This window comes from Trichechus manatus, unplaced genomic scaffold (genome assembly GCF_000243295.1).
Source record: "Trichechus manatus latirostris isolate Lorelei unplaced genomic scaffold, TriManLat1.0 scaffold00076, whole genome shotgun sequence".
NCBI classification, from domain to species: Eukaryota; Metazoa; Chordata; class Mammalia; order Sirenia; family Trichechidae; genus Trichechus; species Trichechus manatus.
Window position 1 is genome coordinate 10,246,492 of NW_004444012.1, and position 21,379 is coordinate 10,267,870.

A 21,379-nucleotide genomic window follows, 5' to 3' on the forward strand; every position below is an offset into this window, starting at 1 on the left:
AAAAAAAAAAAAAAAAAAGGAAGAAGATCCCCTTCTCTCAGCAGATTTGCTGACTGCCTTCCATCTGCTACCTTCTGGGGGCCGGTGGGGTCCCCCTGGTCACTGCGCATCTTGACACAACTCCTGTGATGCACAGAGTACGGAGTGGCTTGTTTGCGCGTCTGTCTACCCAACCTGAGTGTGGATGCCCTGGGCAAGGCCTGCATCCCTCTCATTTTGGCTCCTGGCACCCAGGTCAGGCTTGGCACCCAGTAGGTGCTAAATACAAATATGTGTTAAATGAATAGACTCTAGCATGCCCCTAATAATACCTGTTTATTTTCATAATATGACTTCTAAAATAACCATCAAAACGTTAACACACACACACACATACAGCGTTTACTATGTGTTCCTCTGGGCGCTATTCTCTGCTTTCTATGTGCTAACTCATCCACAACAACCTTATGCAGTAGGTACTACTATTACCCCCACTTTACAGGAAGATTATAACCTACCCAAGGCCACATGGTTGGTAAATGGTTGAGCCGATTTTCACCCAGGGAGCCCAATTCCATTGCTTGTGCTCTTCTCGCTATACTATATAGTATAGGTTTGGGGGGCCTCAACCTCTTGATTGGACCAAAGAAAATAGTTGGTTTGGTTCTCAGAAACTCTTAATGAAATTCAGTGCTTACATCTGTGGTCCCTGGGCTGGGCTGACCAACGTACCCACGGGCTCCACCTCCCCTCATGGCCCTCTGCTTGCCTCAAAGTCTCTTTTGTTCTCAGGTCTTCCGGTGCTTCTTAGCAGGGTTGTTGTTGCTGTGGAACCTGGCCGCCATCTTGCTTTAGGCCTTCCCAGTCCTTCGGGAGACAAGACTCATTCCTCCTTGTAAATGCACGTGTGCTTTCCTCTCAAGCCCTTCTCCTTACCAAGGCCTGAGAGGGAAGTCATTCTTATCAGGATATCTCTAAACGTTCTCTCTCCTATCCTGGGCAGCCTCCAAAATCCGGTCTTTTGTCTTTAAAGTTCAAAAAATGTGTTAAGTAGGTGTGTTTGTACTTCCCTGATTACGGTTTGTTTTAGCTTTTCCTATTTTTTTCTGCATCCGTATTAATCACAGATTGGATTTCCATGCCCTGTCTCCTAGGCCTGTCGATTGTTTTCAGATATCGTGCTTGACAACCTTAGCTGTGTGGGCAGACCTGCCATGTTTGCCTGTCAGTATTCAGATGCCTTTCTTTACTCTTGAGGGCCTTCCTTAACGTTGGAGTTACTGGATGGTGCATATGGAACACACTCAGCTGCTCACTTAAAGGTCAGAGGTTTGAGTCTATCCAGAGGTGCCTTGGAAGAAAGACCTGGTGATCTACTTCTGAAAAATCAGCTCTTAAAAATCCTGTGGAGCACAGTTCTTCTCTGACACTCATGGGGTCACCAGGAGTTGGAAACGGACTCAAGGGCAACCTAGACAACCAGTTAGTTCCTTAATGTTGCCAGACTTAGAGATGACCTGAGCGGTGTTTGTATGTAAATGTTAAAACGTTAATGACTTGGACGCTTATGTTATTGTCAGCGCAGCTAGAGCCTTCAGCTTCATGAATTATTATTGTTCATTGCTTTTACGAGGAGGGCATTTTCTGCCCTTCCCTTTTCACTGTCTTCTCAGTTTTAATCACTGACTTCTAATGAATGGGCTGGGATTAACAGAGAGCAGGGCTGAATCATCCGAAGAAGAAACTCTCAAATGTTCATTTGACACGCTGTTGGGCCTGGGAGAACACACAGGTCTATTGAAAAATTCAGATCAAGAGTTTAGTTTTTTCTTCTAGAGTTATTTAAATTTTTAAAAAGGAAAAATTGTACTGTTTTTGCTACCAAAGTTAAGTCTACTGGAGGCTACACATAGCCTCATAATCTCAAGAAACCACAGGAATAATTATTTGCTGCTATAACTGCATCTTCAAAGCACTTATATACTAAACAGATGGACAAGCACGGAAGGCGCCACGTTAGAATTTTTCATGCCCCCTCATTAGACAGGGACTTATGATCGGAGCCAGACCCTAGAGGTTTGCACCAAGTAGCTGGGAACACACTTGTGTTCATCCCAGAATACATTCTAGATTATGCTTAGGTTCCGCAGGAGACAAACAGTATTTCAGGAAGAGAACAGCCCAGGAGCCAGACAAATAAGAGACCGAGAGGAAATGAGAACAAGGATGTGCGGGGGAACATGCTGTCTTTCCTCATCCCTAGTCGCAAGTCTCCATACCGTTATCAAGGACCAATGGACGTGCTGAAGAGTGAACAGCAATCGTGAAGATGGCACAGGACCGGACAAAGTTTCATTCTGTCCCACACAAGGTCGCGATGAGTCCGAAGCGACTTGACAACAACTAACAACAATCACAGCAGCGTTCGCAATAGTTTAAGCAGAAGCAGCTTTAGAATAACATGTATTCTGTGGAGTTAACCTGTTGAAAATGTCAGCTGAGTGATCACCCCCCCCCGCCGTGGTGCTGTAAGCCCCATACGAGCACCCGAGCTCGGGAGCCCTGACCACAGTCAGCCCTGCTGTCCCTGAGGCTGTCCTTCCTCAGAGCTGCCGTGTCCGCCAGGGTGGCAGATACCAGCCGGCTGGCTTGAACTGGCCATGCTATTTCTGAGCATAGGATGTGAGTACATGCCATGATAAGTCAGACCAGGATATGAGTCAGAGTTTAAAAGAACTAAAAAGAGTCAAAAAGAACCGAGCTTTAAGCGCACTGAAAACATTACGCCTTGCTTACCGTGACTGTACAGGACCCACAGCTTGAGGGACGTTACACTTACCAAGCAAAGGAGAAACAGAAAAATATAGATGATCAGAACTGGCCAAAGGACTTGCAATGAAAAGAAATGGGAAGGTTAAAGCAAACAATCCAGAGGTCTTAAAATCTGGAAGTAAAAAGAAAGATGTATCACTAGGACCACATTTTTTCCAGCACACTTCAGTCTCACACGTAACGGAGTGAGACACGGGAAGCTTGGAAAAGCTTTATTTCCCCTTTAACACAAATGTCTGACCTGTACAGCAGCCTTTCTGGAACTAAACTAATGGTCCTACACAGGTTCTCAAAAAAAAAAAAAAAAAAAAAAATCTATTGGCACTGAGACGTAAGGATACACAAAAAAGATGACCATCTGCAGCACTGCTTGTAAAAGTGAAAAAGTATTAACAACCAAAATATCCGTAGATCAGTTAAATACATTGTTATGCCCCTGTGGAACACTAACAGCTGTGAAAGGGAGGCTATAACTTGAATATACTGGCATGGGATGATGTCCTGGTAGATAAAAAAAAAAAAAAAAAAAAAACTCATTGCCACCGAGTTGATTCCAACTCATAGTGACCCTATAGGACAGAGTAGAGCTGCCCCATAGGGTTTTCAAGGAGCAGCTGGTGGATTTGAACTGCTGTCCTTTTGGTTAGCAGCTGAGCTCTTAACCACTATGCCACCAGGGTTTCCCCATGGTAGCTAGTTATGGGGAAAATTAAGCTGTAAAAGTGGGCATGGGTAACTGCCTTTCTATTAAAAATCATACATACAGAAGGAACCCTGCTGGCGCAGCGCTAAAGAGACTGGCTGCTAACCAAAAGGTCGGTGGTTCAAATCCTCCAGCCACTCCTTGGAAACCCCATGGGGGCAGTTCTACCCTGTCCTAGAGGGTTGCTATGAGTCGGAATCGACCTGACCGCAGTGAGTTATCTCATAGAAATAAAGTACATAGGGCTATACTTGATATAGATGATATCGAAAAAGTCTCTAAGGAGCCAGAGAAAACCCCTTATAATCGGTATCTGTGACGGAGATGTATTTTATGCCCCTTTTAATTGTGTGTGAGTCCTTTACAACAAACTTTTATTACTTTTTTAAGTGAAAATACAGCCCACGAAGGTATTTATAAGAGAGGAGAATAGTACAGGCCTAGCTTCCTGTCACTGCAATGTTCTTGGATGCCTCAGCAGAGGTGTAGATGGGGGTGGGGGTGGGTCTTGCCCCTGGGTGCAAGTCCAAGGGGGCTCCAGAAGACGCAACATTCCGAAGCGCCACAAATATGAAAGGTGCCTAAGGCAGAAGGACAGGAGCTGGGAAGGCTTTCTGCTGATGTGTCCTCACGCTGTCAATGTCTATTCATCTTGAAATTGTGTGTGTGGGGGGTGCAATTTAGACACTGCCCCTGGGTGCTCACTATCCTTGCTCTGCCTCTGGGCCTCAGGGAAGCCTGATGGCACAGGGCTCCCAGAATGATCAGCGGCTTGTTTTCCCACTGAATGCCCAGGGGGTGAGCATGGGGAGGGTCACTGCAGTGACCTGAGCTCTCTGTGAGAGCTCCACAAGAAAGGAGGGCTTACTGGCCTAGGAGGAAAGCATGGGTCACGCAAAGGTTAACGTGCTGGGCTGCTAACTGAAAGGCTGGAGATTCCAGTCCACCCAGAGGCACCTCGAAAGAAAGGCCTGGAGATCTACTTCCAAAAAAGCACCCTTATCACAGCACGCTTACTTTCTAGATCCCAGGCACATCCCCACGGCCACGTAACTGTATTTCTGCTTCATGAGAGGTGGGGGAGTTCACTGCCTGGCCATAACCTGGGGCCCTGACCCCAGACAGGTCACTGCTCAACCTCACCAGGCCGGCATTTCCCGTACACAGCTTCACTGACTTGCTGTGCGAGGGGTCGTGGAGAGCTGGCAGCGAGAAGTGACAACCGCGGTGCCCCTGCTCCACCTCTGCTCTCCCGGCAAAGCCTCGCTGCACCAGGCTGTGTTTGAAGGCCCGGGAGAGGGGGATCGCGTGACCTGTCTCCGTGACTACAGGAATCCATCCTAATGCCCTCCCGGTCAGAATTTCCTCTCCAGAAGTAACTGTGCCGTCTGGGGAGGGGGGCGCCCATCTGCTTACGCACAGCGTGTAGGTCTGGAGAGGCCGGCGCCTCTGCCTTGCCTCCTGAAGGCTAAAGAGGCCCAGACGCTACTGCTCTTTACAAAGCACTTTCTGCTCTTCACGGCTCTTCCCTGAAGGCCCTTCCAGTCTGGCTTTCCCGTAGGTCACCCCTACTCATCCTCCCTCAAATGTCACTCCCTCGGGGAGCCTTTCCTAGCACCCCAAGGCCAAGACCCCTCGCATCACACCCCGATACATGGGCCCATGCCTCATAGCACTTAACCCCAGTTCTCATGTTTTGCTTATTCACGTGATAACTTCAAGTCCATCTTTTTCAATACAACATAAGCTCCCTGAGGGCGGAAATTGCATCTGTTTTGTTGCAACCCCAGAGCAGAGATGAATGGCTGGTGCAAAGCTGATACCCACTAAAGGCTTACAAAAAGAGAGGACTCTGCAAGGCTTATGGGGTGAAGCTTATACCAGAGGGAAGGGAGGGAGAGGCAGCTGAGGAGGCTTCTCTCCCTTGCTGTGACTAGCTAGCCTCCTTTATTTTTTGTCGTATGTGTTCAACTGAATAGTTAGCAAGGGAAATGTCACCTTCTCTGGGGACACTGATAACTGAAGGTTTATCTGAAGTGGGCATTAATAGTAGGTGAAGGTGATCGTTATGGATTGAATTATGTCCCCCAAGAAATGTGTGTATCAGTTTGGCTGGGCCATGATTCCCAGTATTGTATGGTTGTCTTCCATTTTGTGATTATCATTTTACCTTAAAGAGGATTAGGGTGGGATTGTAACACCCTTATTAAGGTCACATTCCTGATCCAATGTAAAGGGAGTTTTCCTGGGGTGTGGCCTGCACCACCTTTTATCTTACAAGAGATAAAAGGAAAGGGAAGCAAACAGAGAGTGGGGGTCCTCATACCACCAAGAAAGCAGTGCCGGGAGCACAGCGTGTCCTTTGGACCTGGGGTCCCTGTGTGGAGAAGCTCCTAGTCCGGGGGAAGACTGATGAGAAGGCCGACAGAGAGAGAAAGCCTTCCCCTGGAGCTGACGCCCTGAATTTGGACTTCTAGCCTACTAGACTGTGAGAAAATAAATTTCTCTTCGTTAAAGTCATCCACTTGTGGTATTTCTGTTAGAGCAGCACTAAATGACTAAGACAGTGTTTAAAGGAATTAAGAAGTTATAGCTACAACTCTGGAAAGTGACTCAGTTGAAATGGCAGAACCTTTGATGCTATCCCTCCTGGCTATTTCTTGGGGGCCCTTTAAGCTCTGTGCCCTTGGGGCTGCCCAGAGATGCTGTGGGTGCCCCAGGCAACGGCTGCATTGGAAGATGGACAGAATCTAACGGGAGACAGAAATCCTCCGCTAATATCAGAGAGAGCCCCAGACAGCTCTGGAGAGGGAGCGGGGCAGGGCGGGGCGGGGAGGGGGACGGGCGGGCACTGACCTCGGCTGATGCGCTGCTTCTCCCCAGACAGGATGCCCGGGCTGTCAATGATGCTGATGCTCTTCAGGACCTGGTTGGGCAGCTGGGAGCACATGAACCTGGAAGAAGCGGATCAGAGGTGGGATCAGAAACACACCTGCTCTACCGGCAGCTCCTTGGCCTCTCCGGCCTTACAGGTGCCATCTGTAGAATGGGGTTTAGGTGTGACTGACACAGAGAACAGATGCCAGTGGACGGGGAGGTGTGCGAGGGTGCACTGGGACCCGCTGCTGCCTGCCCCCAGACCCCTTTCTGTTCATTTTGATTTTTGCTATCATGTATTGAAGAGGCCCTGGTTAAGTGCTCGGCAGTTAACCAAAAGGTTGATGGTTTCAACCCACCGGTGGCCCAACAGAAGAAAAGACCCGGTGACCTGCTCCCGTAAAGGTCACAGCCCAGGAAACCCTATGGGGGCAGTTTTACTCCGTCCTGCCCCGTCCTGTGAGTTGGAATCGACTCGACAGCACACACCAACAATCACGTATTGAACACTTCAGTAGTTTACAAACATCACTGTGTTTGATCTTCACGTTATCCTCATGAGGAAGAAATTACCATCAACTTCAGAACACACAGATGCTCAGAGAGGTTGGGTAACTTGCTCAGAGTCTCAGAGCGGGGCCTTAAACCCAGGTTGGCCACACTTCATCTGTCCCCTCCTCCACACTGTTCCTGCCCCAGCAGCCTGGGCTTCTGCTCCCAGGGAACCGCACGCCTCCTTCGGGCTACACTGTCCCTTGGGCTGGAGTATTTCGTACTCCTTGTCCGTCCCTGCCCGCTCCACGAGAGCTAGAGGTACAGGGGCCTTTTTCACTGTCTGATGCCTCAGGGACTCAGCATGTGGCCCGGTACCTGCCACAGCTTCAGGCCTAGGGTGGGGCAGGCACCTGTGGGCAACACCCCAAATCTTCCAGGTGCTCAGGAGTCCTAGGGGTGTCCACAGAATGGGTGAAGGGGCCAGGGGCTGAGGGAGGTCTCTGGAGAACATCTCCAGCCTCTTTCCCCGTCCATCCCTTCCTGATACTATCTCCCTGCTCTGATGCTGACCTTCCTGCCGTGGCTCCAGTCAGCTGCCCCGGTGTCTGTCTCACAGGAAGCAGGGGAGTGAGGGAGGAGAATTCCGGCCTGTGGGTCAGCAGCCCTGGTTCAAGTTCAGCTCAGGCTTTGCCAGTAATTTGCTGTGGGGCACTGGACAAGGGCTTCCCCACTCTGGACCTCAGTTCCCTCGCCCACAGAGCCAGACATTTGGACCAGAGAGTGGTGATGACCTTTCTAGCGTCAACCTTGTGTAGCTCTGTGGGTACCAGGGAAACATTCTGCTACCTTCACCCCAGGGAATAGAGCCTGCTGGGGTCTTTGTTAGGCATTGCGCATGCTTTAAGGGGGAGCTGTAGAGTGCCTCTCCTCTTCCTGTATCGTGAAAGGCTAACTTCTATCTCTGTGTGGGAGAAGCCTGAAAATATGCGGTGGAAGCTCAGTCCTTCCATTCAGTGGGACTGGAGGAGATTACTCAGAAAGTAAATACGCTGGGAATGCAGGACGGGGGGCCCGCCCGGCCACCTCCGTGCACACGTAGACAGTACGGCGGGGTGGGGGTACCGGCCAATGGCAGGGTGGGGGGCCCAGACTGAGGACAGGGTTGAGACCCCTGAGTAAGAGATGCAATTACTGACATTTCAAAATAACTTTCCTTGAAGGTGCTCAGGACAAGTTCCTCACACATTCTTTCCTACATTTTCAAATTGCCTAGGAAGCTATAGGAAAATACATGATGATCACTTTGCAGCTGGAAAAATGGAAGCACAAAGCAGTTATGACATCTTGAGATCACACAACTAACACACGGCTGGCAGGAGTCTACAATCTAATATTTCCCATGTCAGTGGAGCAGAACGCAACCCTTAAAGTTAAAACCTCGTAACATTAAAAGCAAAGGTCTAGTTAATTGAAGAGAAGACCCTCATTTCTGATTTTCTCCTGCGCTTTCTGTATCTCTAACCTTTGAGCACACCCCACTGTCCAACACTGGGCAGATTTGCAAAAAAAGGCACACATGGATCACTAAGCAGTCTTTGTAAATTCACAGAGGGGAACCACCCTAACTTAATTCTCCAGAACTGGGGTGGGCTCAGAGCTCTGAGCAAGTCATGGTGGACCACAGCTCTTGTCGGTGATGAGTCAGTCTGTCACGACAGGGCAATCCTTTTTATTAGGCAGTCTGAGGCATTTGGCGATGCTGAAAAAGCTGCACGTATGTGAAACGATTTTACCCAAACTATTACTGTGGAGAGGCTGATCTTCCTCCCAAATCACAAGCTTGCACTCAATATCAACTTTTCCAAAACACAAAATCCCTGGATTCCAGCGCGAGCCTAACAGGGGGATTCCAAATTTATACACTGTTCTCTTCCTCTGTGTAAAGCAACAACATTTCAACACCCCCAGGCCTCCTGCCCAACAGCGGAGGCAAGATGCATGAGCCACAAACCAGATGCAGCCAGACATGGTGATGTCACCCTGAATACACAAGGGAGCTGGCCCAGGGGCCAAAAAGGGCAACTGCAAAAAAGAGGAGGGAGAAGAGGAGAGAGAAAGTCTCCAGGGCACCTGGAAAGGAGCTGTGTGTGCAAAGCTGTATGTGCAAAGCTCCACTCCACAAAAGAAAGCCTAGCACAGAGCACACGTGAGCATTCAGGCCCCACGGGGGCACAGCTCACACTGAAAGGGTTAGAACCACATACCAATGCTTTCTGAAAAAAAGTTTTCCAAAAAAAACCCTAATGCTGTTACAGCAATTGGGTCTTACCTGTATGCTTTAAGAAAGGAAGGGGAGAAGCAGGGTTATTTCTCTGGCACATCAGAATCTGTCCTAAATCAGGCCTTCCCAGCTTATGTGTTTCTGCTGAAATGTTTCCAGGCACAGATGTGCCTCCCAAGATGGACTTCCTACTCTGTCCCCAGAGCGGCTAACACGAAGGGTGTTCATCTGTGCCTTCTACACTTCTCATTAAACATGCAGACATATGCCGTTAAACGCAGGAGCCTCAGCATAAGCTTTTTTTTTTTTTTTAATGCACCATTGTGAGTTGTTTTGTTTTTAATTTTGATTGTGGTGAAATACACATAACAAAACATTTTCAATGTCAACCATTCCTCGCCAAAAGCTTTTCTGAAGTGTCTCCCTCACCAAAGGCTGCCCTGATATACTTTGTTTCTTGAAGTAAGAGGAGGCGGGGAGCGGACCGAAATCCTCCACCAAGCTCGCACTCCATGTCGCCTCCACATCCAAGGAAGGCTCAGGAGCAGCAGAAAGGGGAGGATAGAGTAATGGTCTTGGCTGCAAGGCCTCAGGGAAGTTGCCAGGAGTCTGCCACCCAGTAAAACAAAGGGGTGAGAAGATTAGATTACTCAAAACATTTCCCAAATGCCAAAATTCTAATTCAGTGAGCAAAAATTTTAAAACTAGGCTTTTAAAATAACCAGGTGGTTTTTTTTTTAAATTGTATTTTAGATAAAGGTTTACAGAACAAATTAGTTTCTCATTAAACAGTTTGCACACATATTGTTTTACAACATTGGTTAACAACCCCATGACATGTCAACACTCTCCCTTCTTGAACTTGGGTTCCCTATTATCAGCTTTCTTGTCCCCTCCTGCCTTCTAGTCCTTGCTCCTGGGCCGGTGTGCCCCTTTAGTCTTGTTTTGTTTTATGGGCCTATTCTTTGGCGGAAGGGTGAATCTCAGGAGTGACTTCATTACCGAGCTAAAAGGGTGTCAAGGGACCATACTCTCGGGGTTTCTCCAGTCTTTGTCAAGCCAGTAAGTCTGGTCTTTTTTTGTGAGTTAGAATTTTGTTCTACATTTTTCTCCATCAGGTAGTATCTTAATGGTGATTTTGATTTCCAAACAATGACTGGTATCTGTAATAGTTACAGTAATAATAAAACAGCACAGACATTTACTGAGAAGGTACTATGTGTCAGGCACGGTTCTAAGCATGTTCCTTGCACATTAACTAGTCCTCACCACAACCTCAGAGGCAGGGGCTGTGAACTGCCATTTTACAAAGGAGGGGACGGGGGCACAGAGGGGTCATGGACCATAACCTGCCGAGTCACCTGCCTGACAAGCAATGGAGCTGGGCCGCTAACCGGGCAGCTCTGACCCCAGGTTCTAGCCTACTATGCTCCTACTATCGTTTCAACCCCGTGGTGTACCTTTAGTTTACACAGAGGGCCACATCCTGAAACAAAGGAGTGACGAGTCACAGTCCTGGATTTTTTTTTCCCCAGTTGCCATGGAGTCCACCATGTGTGTGAGAGTAGAATTGTGCTCCATAGGGTTTTCATTGGCTGATTTTCCAGAAGTGGGTCACCAGGCCTTTTGCAGTGCAATGCATTGCTTAATACCACCCTTCTAGCCATAGTCTTATAACTCTTACCCAAGTGACTGGGTGGGGCTATGCAAATAAGGCAATTGTGGCCCACCAAGGGGATTGGTGGAAACCCTGGTGGCGTAGTGGTTGACTGTTATGGCTGCTAACCAAAAGGTTGGCGGTTTGAATCCACCAGGTACTCCTTGGAAACTCTATGGGGCAGTTCTATTCTGTCCTGTAAAGTCACTATAAGTCGGAATTGACGCGACAGCAACGGGTTTGGTTTTTTTAAGGGTATTGGATAGCTTGCTAATAATGCAAATAAAGTTTGTGCCACTTCTGTGGGGGTGGGACCATGCAAATACGGTCTATGAACCCTAACGAGGGATTGGTCAGTTTTGCCATCCTGCTAGGCTTAAAATAAGCCATCCCAGAGCCAAGAAGAGAGGATCTCACCACCATCAAGAAAGAAGAGCCAGGAGTGGAGGGCATCTTTTGGACTCAGGATCCCTGCGCTGAGACACACTGGAACCAGGAGACCAAGAAAGAGAGAGGCTGTAATACTGAAGATGGCAAGAAGCAGCAGCAGAGAAACAGTGGCAGCAGAACCAGGAGACTGGCAGGAGCGAGAAAGCTCAGTGCCTTCAGGCAGGAGGCTTGCTGGCAGGATAGGGCCTCCAGGCACTTGGTGGAGCTAGGTTTGCCGACCCACAGAGCTAGAGCTGAGTGCCCTTGGCCAAGGCCTACTGGTGCAGTGGGGTGCTTATCAGCAGTGCTAAGAAAGCTTTGTAACATTTGCCTAAATACGGCAGAGGCCAGGCCGAGGGCCAGAGAGAGAGACCTGCCTGGAGGCATGGCTAAGAAGAGGTTGTCCTGATCGAAGAACAGTATTCTGGGTGTTCCTGAACCTGAATTGTAACCTGTTACTTCCCTAATAAAACCATAATTTGTGAGCATTGTCTGTGAGTTCTGTGTGCCATTCCAATGAATTATTGAACCCAGCAGAGAAGTAGAGAGTGCCATGGAAGGGACGGTTGGTATCAGAATTGGTAAAGATGGCAGACAGAGGAGGCATTCCTGACCTCCGCCTCATAGGAACCAGCCTTGGGGTGTCAATCTTGATTCTCCTTCCTCCTTGTGAAGTTAGAGGAGATCTGACACCATTTTTACACCTTTCTTCTGAGACGCCTCTGGGTGGAATTAACCTCCAACCCTTTGGTTAGCAGCTGAGCCCGCTAACTGTTTGCATCACCCAGGGAAGGTGCTTCCTTGTGCAGCTTGCTCTCCACCTACTGGGTGCGGAGGTCGAGCAATGAGTAGGAGTCAGAAGACCTGCGCTCAAGGCCTGTCTCCTGTTCACCACTCTGTGACCTTGTGAGGTCACCGAACTTCTCTGAGGACTCCCAGGTTTGTTACTGTTGGGAGCCGTTGAGTTGATTCTGACTCATAGCAACCCCATGTGACAGGGTAGAACTACCCTATAGGGTTTCTTAGGCTGTAATCTTTACGGGAGCATTGCCAGGTCTTTCTCCTGCAGAGCCGCTGGGTAGGTTCCAACTGCTGCCCTTTCAGTTAGCAGCTGAGCCCTTAGCCATTGCACCACTAGGGCTCCTTAGGTTTGTCGATAGGTTCAAATAAACCTAAGTGCGCAGTGGAAAGAGTATAGAGCTGTTTTGAAGCACTTGCTATGACCCCAGCTCACTTTATTGATGAGGAGATGGGACCAAAGAGATTACACAGCTTCCTAAGTTTGCACAGTAAACAGGACACAATATACAAAGACAAGTAAACTGTGAAGCAAACAAAGGAGGGGATACTTATTATTACGTGGTCCTACCAGAAATGTCCGATGGAACCCTTGGCTGCCCAGGAGGAGTTTAGTTCCACATCCAGACTATATAAAAGCCCATAGCTAACCCTTAGGTTGAACCTTATGAGATGACCATTTTTAGAGGTAGCAAATGGTTATGTATTGGCAATTCCACATGGTTCAACCTAAATATGTAATTTTAGAAATTCAGCCTCTCCTGAAGTCCACAATGCAGCTGGTCCCAGGAAGGCCTGCCTGAGCCCAGGGAGGGAAGCTGGTTTTCTGGAAACATCAGGACCAGAAAGCAGAGGCAGCTGCTGATAAAGAACAATGGTTTAATATCTGGGAGCCACCACAGATCCAGAGGTTAAACACTAATGGGAAAAGCTTCATCAAGTGTATTACGGATAAATCCACCATAAAAAAACAATTATCCCCTCAGATTAATAAAACAAAACAATAATTTTGCTGGCAAATCAAGAGTGATTCTTGGCAAGCACCCGTTTTCCTTAATCTCTGCAGTTAAACTGGCTGGTAGAGCCAACACCTGTCTGCACTGACACCGGGTACTTGTATTAAGTTAGTTTTTTTTTTAATTCCCATTGGTAAATAAGTGACTATGAAATATTCAAAACTGATAATAAGTTTATTTAATGAAGACTCATTTAATTACAAAAATCTAGCTAACAAATAGAGTATCAGTCCAAAAATCACGTGTATTCTATTATTGCTAAATCGTTATACGATGCAAGACCTTTCTGTCCCCACCCTCACCATCATCAGGCTTGGCCAAAATGACAGAAGCGCTGAAGCACCACTCATATTCCTTCAGTTCAAAGGGAAGTCTCAAAATTTCAATTCCTAGGGCCAGTGATTAAAGTTATTTTTCAAAAAGAAATAGAGACAATGAAGGAAGTAGATGAGATGAGGAATTTCTTCTGTGGAAGACCACAATTTTAAATTATACTAGATCCTAATCTAAAAAGTAATGTCTGTAGCTATTGGGATTAAAAAAAAACTACCATTTTTAGAAAAGTAGATTGAGGGGAAAAAAAAAAAAATATAACATCCGATTCAAAAGCAGACTACAGGAGGAAGTGTCAGACACTCGTCCCTGACGCTTCTTGAATGACCAAAATACACTGGTGTCTCCATGGATCCAAGTCCTCAGGGCACTGTTGGTCCTGTCTGTCTCCTCCTCTGTGAGGTGGAACTGCCCCCCGATAACAAACGCTGGAATGACAACCACATTCCCACAGGGGCGCCTGCCTGTGGAATTCCTCTCTAAAGTAAAGCAGCATGATGGGGCTTCAGAAGGTCACATTAAAGTCACTTCCATAAACTCTTTTTGTTCTAGGCTCAACTCCTTCTTTTATTGTTCAAGCATGGAATTTCTATAATTTAAACCTGTCTTTTAGAGAATTTGCCCTTCTTTCTCAGAAATGCACTGTCGATACCCTGTTATTTTCCTAGATACCAGCCTTGGAGAGAAGACTGAGGCTCTCCTGGTTGGCTTAATGCCTGGAGGGTGGCATCGCTACATGAGGTAGTGGATATTACTACTTCATGAAGTACTTAACTCTTTAAAGATGCCCTTGGGCAGAGGTGTAAAGGAGGGGGTAGCAAGTGCCCAGGGGCAATCCGTAAGCTCTGCCACCTGCCCCCACATTTCAAGATGAATAGACGTTGACAGCGTTGACATGTCAGCAGAAACGCCTTTCCCCTGCTTGTCTGGCTGCCTCGGTCGGGTGCCTTTCATATTTGTGGCACCTCAGAATGTTATTCTGCGCCTTGTATGGTAACCCCTTGGACTTGCACCCGGGGGTAAATGCCCCCCTCTCTCCCCACCCCCTTGCTACGCCTCCATGTCTACCATGCTTGAGGAAGGGCTCTGGGCTGTAATGGGTTAATAGAGACGGCTCAGTGAGGGGTGCTGCCCTGCCTTCAAGTGGCCCCCAGGGCACATGTCATGCCTGCTATACCTCAGATACGCCTCTGCCTGGGGCAGATGCCCAAGCCAACTCCAATATGAGGGCCAGGTAATGACCTGTCGCAGGGGTGATTTTGGCAGTTTCCTGGAGGAAGAAATTTCTCCACAGCAAACAATCAGTTCTCTTTCTTACTAAGTATTGTATTTTGACCTAATTCTCAGAAAAGTGTGCTATATGGAAAAGGTTTGCTGCCTTTAGAGTTAGCCCGGCCAATGTTCCCCCAGGGATGCTGTAATTAGGAACACACATTCGAGTGTCCCACACGGATTGATGCTCTTCCTTAAGTAGGTACGGTGGAGAACAGCGGCTTGTCCTGTGGACACTACCTCACCAGGTTGTTTACTCTTAAGTCCATAAGGTACATCTCTTACCCATGAGCCTTACCTAAGCATGGCCACCAGCCCGGCCAGAAGGACAGAAACTCTTCTCTGCCAGAGCCTTATGGAGGTGCAGGGTAATGGACAGAAGGGAGGGGAATCCTGAAATTCTGGTCCTGTCTCTGCCTCTTCCTGACTTTGTGGCCTTGAGGAAGTCCCTTTACTTTTTTGCTTTAAGCTTTCTCATCTGTAAACTGGTCATAATATTGTCTGTCTTCTTAACCCCAAAAGGACAACGTATATGAGATTATGCAAACTATAACATGGAACATAATTATTACCACCTTCATCACCTCTGCTGGAAAGCCATGTTAATGGCAGCCTTAAAAGTTAAACAGGGAGTTTAGAAAGGGCAGCAGACAACAATTCTTAGTCCAAAAGTCATACTGTTCAGCAGCTCAGTATAGCGGAACTAGCCAGGACTCTGCAGGTTCCAATCCCAGCCCTGTCACTTAATAGCTGAGGGACCCTGTGGAAGTTGAATTAACCCTTCTGTGCTCCAACTCCTCCTCTGCATATGGGGATAATGGCAGCACCTATGTTACAGGGTCTTTGTGGGGACTTAAGAGTTAATATACAAGTAAATTTTAGACTAGTACCTGACACATAACCAAAATTCATTGCCATCAAGTTGATTCTGACTCATAGTGACTCTACAGGACAGAGTAGAACTGCCCCATAGGGTTTCCAAGGAGCGCCTGGTGGATTTGAACTGCCAACCTTTCGGTTAGCAGCCAAGTTCTTAACCACTGCGCTACCAGGGCTCCACCTCACACATAGTAAATGTCATATAATTAATTGCTATTATTTTTTTCTACATACTGTTCTGAATTCAGTTAACACTTGATTATCTAGCACTAGGAGCGCTGGTGGCACGGTGGTTAAGAGCTCGGCTGCTAACCAAAAGGTCAACAGTTTGAATCCACCAGCTGCTCCTTAGAAAACCTGTGGGGCAGTTCTACTCCATCCTATAGGGTCGCTATGAGTCGAAATCGACTTGATGGCAACAGGTTTGGGGTTTTTTTGTTTGTTTGTTTGTTTGTTTTCGGTTTTATCTAGTGTTGTGCATGGATTATTTTCACTAAGTTTAAAATTCTTAGGTAACAAACCTTGCCATTCAAAGTTTTTCCTGAACACTTCTTTCCCACACTCATCTTCTGTGTTTGGGATTTAAAAAATTTCTTTTGTTGGTAGGAAATTAAATTATCAGCCAAAATAAAACAAGCCAATAAGCACTATTTCTGGGTTTCTCCTTGTGAATATGGATTTCATAAAATGGGAATTTGAAGAAAGTGGCAGCTTATTTCTTTTTTAAGCCTTTGTCAAGCAAAAAGAGTATGAGACCAACGGCAGTGGTAATGAAACCATGGGATTCCAGAGCAGCCCTCCACAGAGAAGGGCTGTATGTCCTGCACCTTCCGGGGCCTCCGGAACCTTCCAGGGCCAGGACAGGAAATGTGGCTGTTGCCCACCCTGTGACACGGCTCCCAGGGAGGCTGTGATAGGGGAGCTTCTTGTCCCACTTTCCCTCGACTGTGGTCTACTCTGTTCCCAAGGGATCCAGGGAGCTGGGTCTGTGGTGCTGCCTGGTTCCGGGCATTGATTCCCAAAGCCCGAGCTCTATTTCTCCTACTCCCTGGTGCCAATCAAGCCTGCTCCGGAGACAGAGTCAGCTCCTCCTAGAGAAGAGAATCCTGCAGGCTGGGAAAGATCATCTGGACAGTGTTCTGCAAATCACTGTCAGTGTCAAGATGGAACTCTCTGTGACTCCATGTCCATCATCTGCGCATTTATATTTATCCCACTGCCAAGCTCCCTTTCTACACTAGGACGCGTTCTTTGATTTGCAATGGGAGCATAAGAAAAGGCCTTTAGGAAGCGTTCAGATGTCTAGTTGTTTTTCATAGAGGGCACCTGTGGAGGTTGCCTGGGTCACCTTGGCAGAGCCACAGCATGACACCAGGGCACGTAACTAATCCCATATTCCATGGGAGTGGCGTCCCCTAAAGTTGTGCAGTGAGGCTCCTTAGCCTTCTGGGTAGACAGACAGCAGTCAGCTGGAAGGATCTATCCCTATTTTTAAAAATATCTAAAAAAGAGAAGCCCAGTTAATGCCTCTTGCTGTCTGTCAGCTTCGATCTCACTTTTGCTGCTGTCTCGTGCTGTCGAGTTGATTCTGACTCATGGCGACCTCATGTGTAATAGTGTAGGACTGCTCCATAGGGTTTTCTTGGCTGTAATCTTTATGGAAGCAGATCACCAGGCCCTTTATTCCGTGGTACTGCTGGGTGGGTTCAAACTGCCAACCTTTCAGTTAGCAGCTGAGCGCAAACCATTTGCACCACCCAGGGGCCTCTTCCTCTTCCTAAGGAGGCCCAAATCACTCCTCCCTGACTCTGCACCTCCCACTCCCCCAAATCAACCGCTCTACAGCAGCAGACTCAGAGAAGAGGGCAATGAAGGGGTGGGGGAAACAGCAGGAAAGGAGAAAGAGAAAAGGGTTTTAAAACATAGGTGAGGAATGGCAAAGAGCAAGAGGGGGAGGGAAGAATAGCAGATCATGTCCCAAAGGGCAGAGCTGAACCCAGGAGAACCCACCGACTTGTTCTCTCTCCCCAACCCCCTGCCCCCATCCCGCAAATCTGCTCCCCTCCCCCCGGGCTTCATTGGGAATTCTGGTGAAAGGTTACGGGGGTAATCCAAACAAAACACGTCTCTAATTAAGACAGGATCTCAGCCCACAATTTCGCATCTATAAACCATGTAACAAAATGAACTTTTTGGGTTTTGTCTCTATTTCCCCTGTCCTGCTCTCATGAATACAGAAGGCACCACGAGCGTGGGAGTGAGGAGCTTAGGACAGTCAGGGAGGTAAGGTAACCCGCCCAGCAGTAATCAATGGACTGAACCTTGGGGGGTCCTCTGGCTAGGCTCCCTCTGACTCCAGGAGACACCACACACATGCCTGAGAGGTCATCATCCAGCCTCCAGTCAATACTGCCAGTGACGGGGAAGTCGTTAGCTCCCAAGGCAACCTGATCCATTTTTGCACAGCTCAAATTATTAGAAATTTGTTGCTTATAGTGTGCGGCCTTATAATGTCCAACCCCGGGCCTCAGCTATGCTCTCTGAAGTCACACAGAATAGTTATAAATGGTCATTTCCTATGGTTGTCTCTCAGATATTTGAAATACAATACGAATATTCGCTATAACGTCTCTTTCCTAGAACAGACATGCTCTGTTCTTCTGTTTTTCAGCCTTTACCTATAATTGGCAATAATTTGAAGAAAAGGTTTCAACAGCCTGACGGAAGATGGTAGTTTGCTCGTCCTTACCGATTCAGGAAAGCATTTCCAAAACGACTAAGTTTTCGGAATGGCTTTTTGGGATCCACGACCAACGCGTTTCCCGGGGTGCTGCCCTCTGTCTCCCCATACATCACAGCGATGAAGGAGTCCGTGGTGGGCTCTGGGCCAATCCGCATGCCTGGGAAATCCTGCTCTAGCAAGTACCTGTTGGAGGGAAAAGAAAGGATGAGCAAGTCACAAAGCAAGAGGCCAGAAAGCTTCCTGGGTTACCGAGGTTTAACACAATCATTTAAAAACCAAGAAATATAATCTCCCAGAAAGGGAGAATGAATGGCATTTTACTCTTTTGCAAATAAAAAAGATCTTTTTTTTTTTTTTGCCCGGTGTTAAGAAGCATGATGGAAATGGTCAGGCTCCTCGCAGACTTACTGGGCCCTCTGGAAGTACATCCCTTCTCAGCACGGCGATTTTCATTCGTGGTTCCATTGGCAGAATGGCTCCACCCCAAGAGAGGCGTGCTCAGCCAGCTCCCATGCATGCTGGAAGACCCTGCGCAGACTCACTTCCTCCAGGGAAGCTTCCCCTGGCCTGTCCCTCCAGCGTGTTGGGAACACCTCCTCCATGCTCCCAGGGCACCTGTGCCTGCAGCCACTGTGGTACTCACCACAGGTATTATACTCATCTGCTTGCGGGCCGTTGCGGCAAGCGCCAGGTCTTAGGCCCAGACACATATCCGCAGCTCACAGCACTGTGCCTGCGCACTGAGGGGACTCAGTGCAGGCACTGAAATAACGAACAATCACCCTCCTTGTCACCAGCAATCAATTACGCCAACACATCCTCCCTTGTTCATTTTGCAGCTCCCCTGGGCCCCTGAAAGTCACGGCCGTGGAAGGCAGTCTCCAAAGAATTCAGCAGCAATGGAGGCTGCTATGGGGAGTGGGGGTGAAGGGGAGGGGCCAGTTAGCTATCGTCAGGCTCACTACTTGGCACGCAGGACTCTAGCTGAACTTTAAGCCCCACATGCACCCTTGCTCGGGTGCCCTCATGTAGTATATAGCCTGTCCAACTGTATGCAGTGGCCCCAGCGAACGTCATCCAGGTTCTTATTCGGGGGGCTGAGGAGACCCAGGTGACATGATATGGGGCACAGGAGCCAGGGGAGAGCGATGGGAGAAGTCTGCCTTCTTCATTAAGCTGAAGTCATTCAGAGGCCTCCCCTCCCCACCAAGTCTCCTTCACGTAATGTTGTCGTTGTTAGCTGCTGTCCAGTTGGCTCCAACTCATGGTGATCTTACATACAACGGAACGAAACGTTGTCCAGTCCTGCATCATTGTCGTGATCGTTGGCTGCTACATCTGAGTCCACTCTTGTGGCTGTTTTATCAATCCATCTCACTGAGGGTTTCCCTCGTCTTCGCTGATCCTCTACCTTATTAAACACAATGTCCTTTTCTAGCCATTGGTCTTTCCTGATGATGTGTCCAAAGTAGTGAGCTAAAGAGCATTCTGTGATATGGTACACACTCGTGTATTGATGCACACATGGAATTAGGAGTGGGGGTGTAGAGGGGACAAAGACTACTCCCTCCTTCCTTTGCAACAAAGGGGAACATGAAGGGGAGTATTTTGGAATACGTTTCACTCACTACCAAGCGACAAGTGGAAACGCAGCAGCCTTCAGACAACACTCAGCAGTGACTCGGAATAGGTAGGTACTGGGGGTGGCGAGAATCCCTATTTGAGGTGGGGATTCGGGCAGAGCCATGTCCAACCCCCCAGGGAGATAACCCCTCATCTTCGTGAAGGGGCTCAAGAGAAGCAACCTGCACAGCCTTCTCCAGCACCCCATTCCTGAAGCTAACCATCTAGTTGGCCGTAACCATTTGTCTAACAAGTCCTGACTGGTCAAATTTAAGCCCAGGAGTCGAGGGAAAGAACTGAACTATCAAATGTTAAGCACACTTCTGCCATCTGTATGAGAAAGAGAAATTATGCCATCCTTTGGAGCCGTGTTTTCTCTGTAAATGAAATCAGGGTTGTTGAGCCATCTTAGCGCACAGGCTATATTTTACACCTTTAATTGATTTCATTGCCTGTTTTAACTTCTCCCGAAGTTTCTATATTTCTGTGAGGTTGAGAAGGCCCAGAAGAGATATATCATTTAAATATGTCCCCTAAATTTAAAGAAACAGGGAAAAAATTAGATAATACCACCTAGCATTTACTGAGTGCTCATTATATGCCTGGTACAGTGCAAAGTCCTCTATAAGCACTATTGTTTCATCTAATCCCCGTAACACTCTGAGATGGGTACCAACATTATCCCCATTTTACAGGTGGGAAAACTGAGGCCCCAGAGAGGCTAAGCAACTTGCCCAAGGTCACACAGCAAGTGTTAGAGTGGAAACTGGATTGCAGGCAGTCTGACTCCAGAACTTGCACTGTCTCCAGATATGTTTAAACAGGCACTCGAGTTGGTGGTCTGTTCACAGATGAGGAGTACGAAGGGGCCCTGACCACAGGGTGTGCCAGGGGGATAAAGTGCTCCAAACATACGGTCCTCCGAACTGTAGGGTCCTCAGTCTGCCCATTCTCCCAGGAGAAAAGCTGGGGAGAGGAGGTGCTATTGTTTCAAAATGTGTTCAGGTTCAGTTTTTTTAATTTTCCCAAACTTTTTCAATCAAAATTTTAGTGCATCTTTACAACAACAATAAAAAAAAAAAACTTGTGGATCACAAACAAAACAAAAACCTTTGTGTATCTATTAGCCTAGTAAATATACTTAAGAGCAGAACTGTTCCCGTTTATCGATTCTTATAAAATTCTACACAAAGCTTAGAAATGCTGATAAAAACTGTCGTGAGAACATCTCACACTTCGGGAAACTCTAGCATGTTTGGAGTGTAGACAGAGAGTGTGGACTCCTGCACATATAAAGGTGGAATTCAGGTTTTACAGCCATTCTGAGAACTTGAGTCTGAAGTCATTCAGCAGCAAAGCTAGAATTCAAAGCCAGGCAGGCCTCCCTCCCACACCCAGCTTGATCTCCACTCTCCATGGCCTGGGCGAAGCTATGCCAGGAGGCCTGGGAGAGAGACTGAGG

At 47.7% G+C, this 21,379-nt stretch overlaps 1 protein-coding gene across 1 annotated transcript in view; it reads right to left on the reverse strand.

The window, feature by feature from the left end:
* EHD4 (EH domain containing 4) overlaps positions 1-21,379 on the reverse strand; it is a 98,963-nt gene that overhangs the window by 57,191 nt on the left and 20,393 nt on the right. Inside the window, exons 2-3 of the mRNA XM_004380655.2 lie at positions 18,301-18,477; positions 6,371-6,468 (exon numbers count right to left, since the gene is read on the reverse strand). Coding sequence (XP_004380712.1) covers positions 6,371-6,468; positions 18,301-18,477 — 275 coding nt within the window. The remainder of the gene's footprint in view (positions 1-6,370; positions 6,469-18,300; positions 18,478-21,379) is intronic.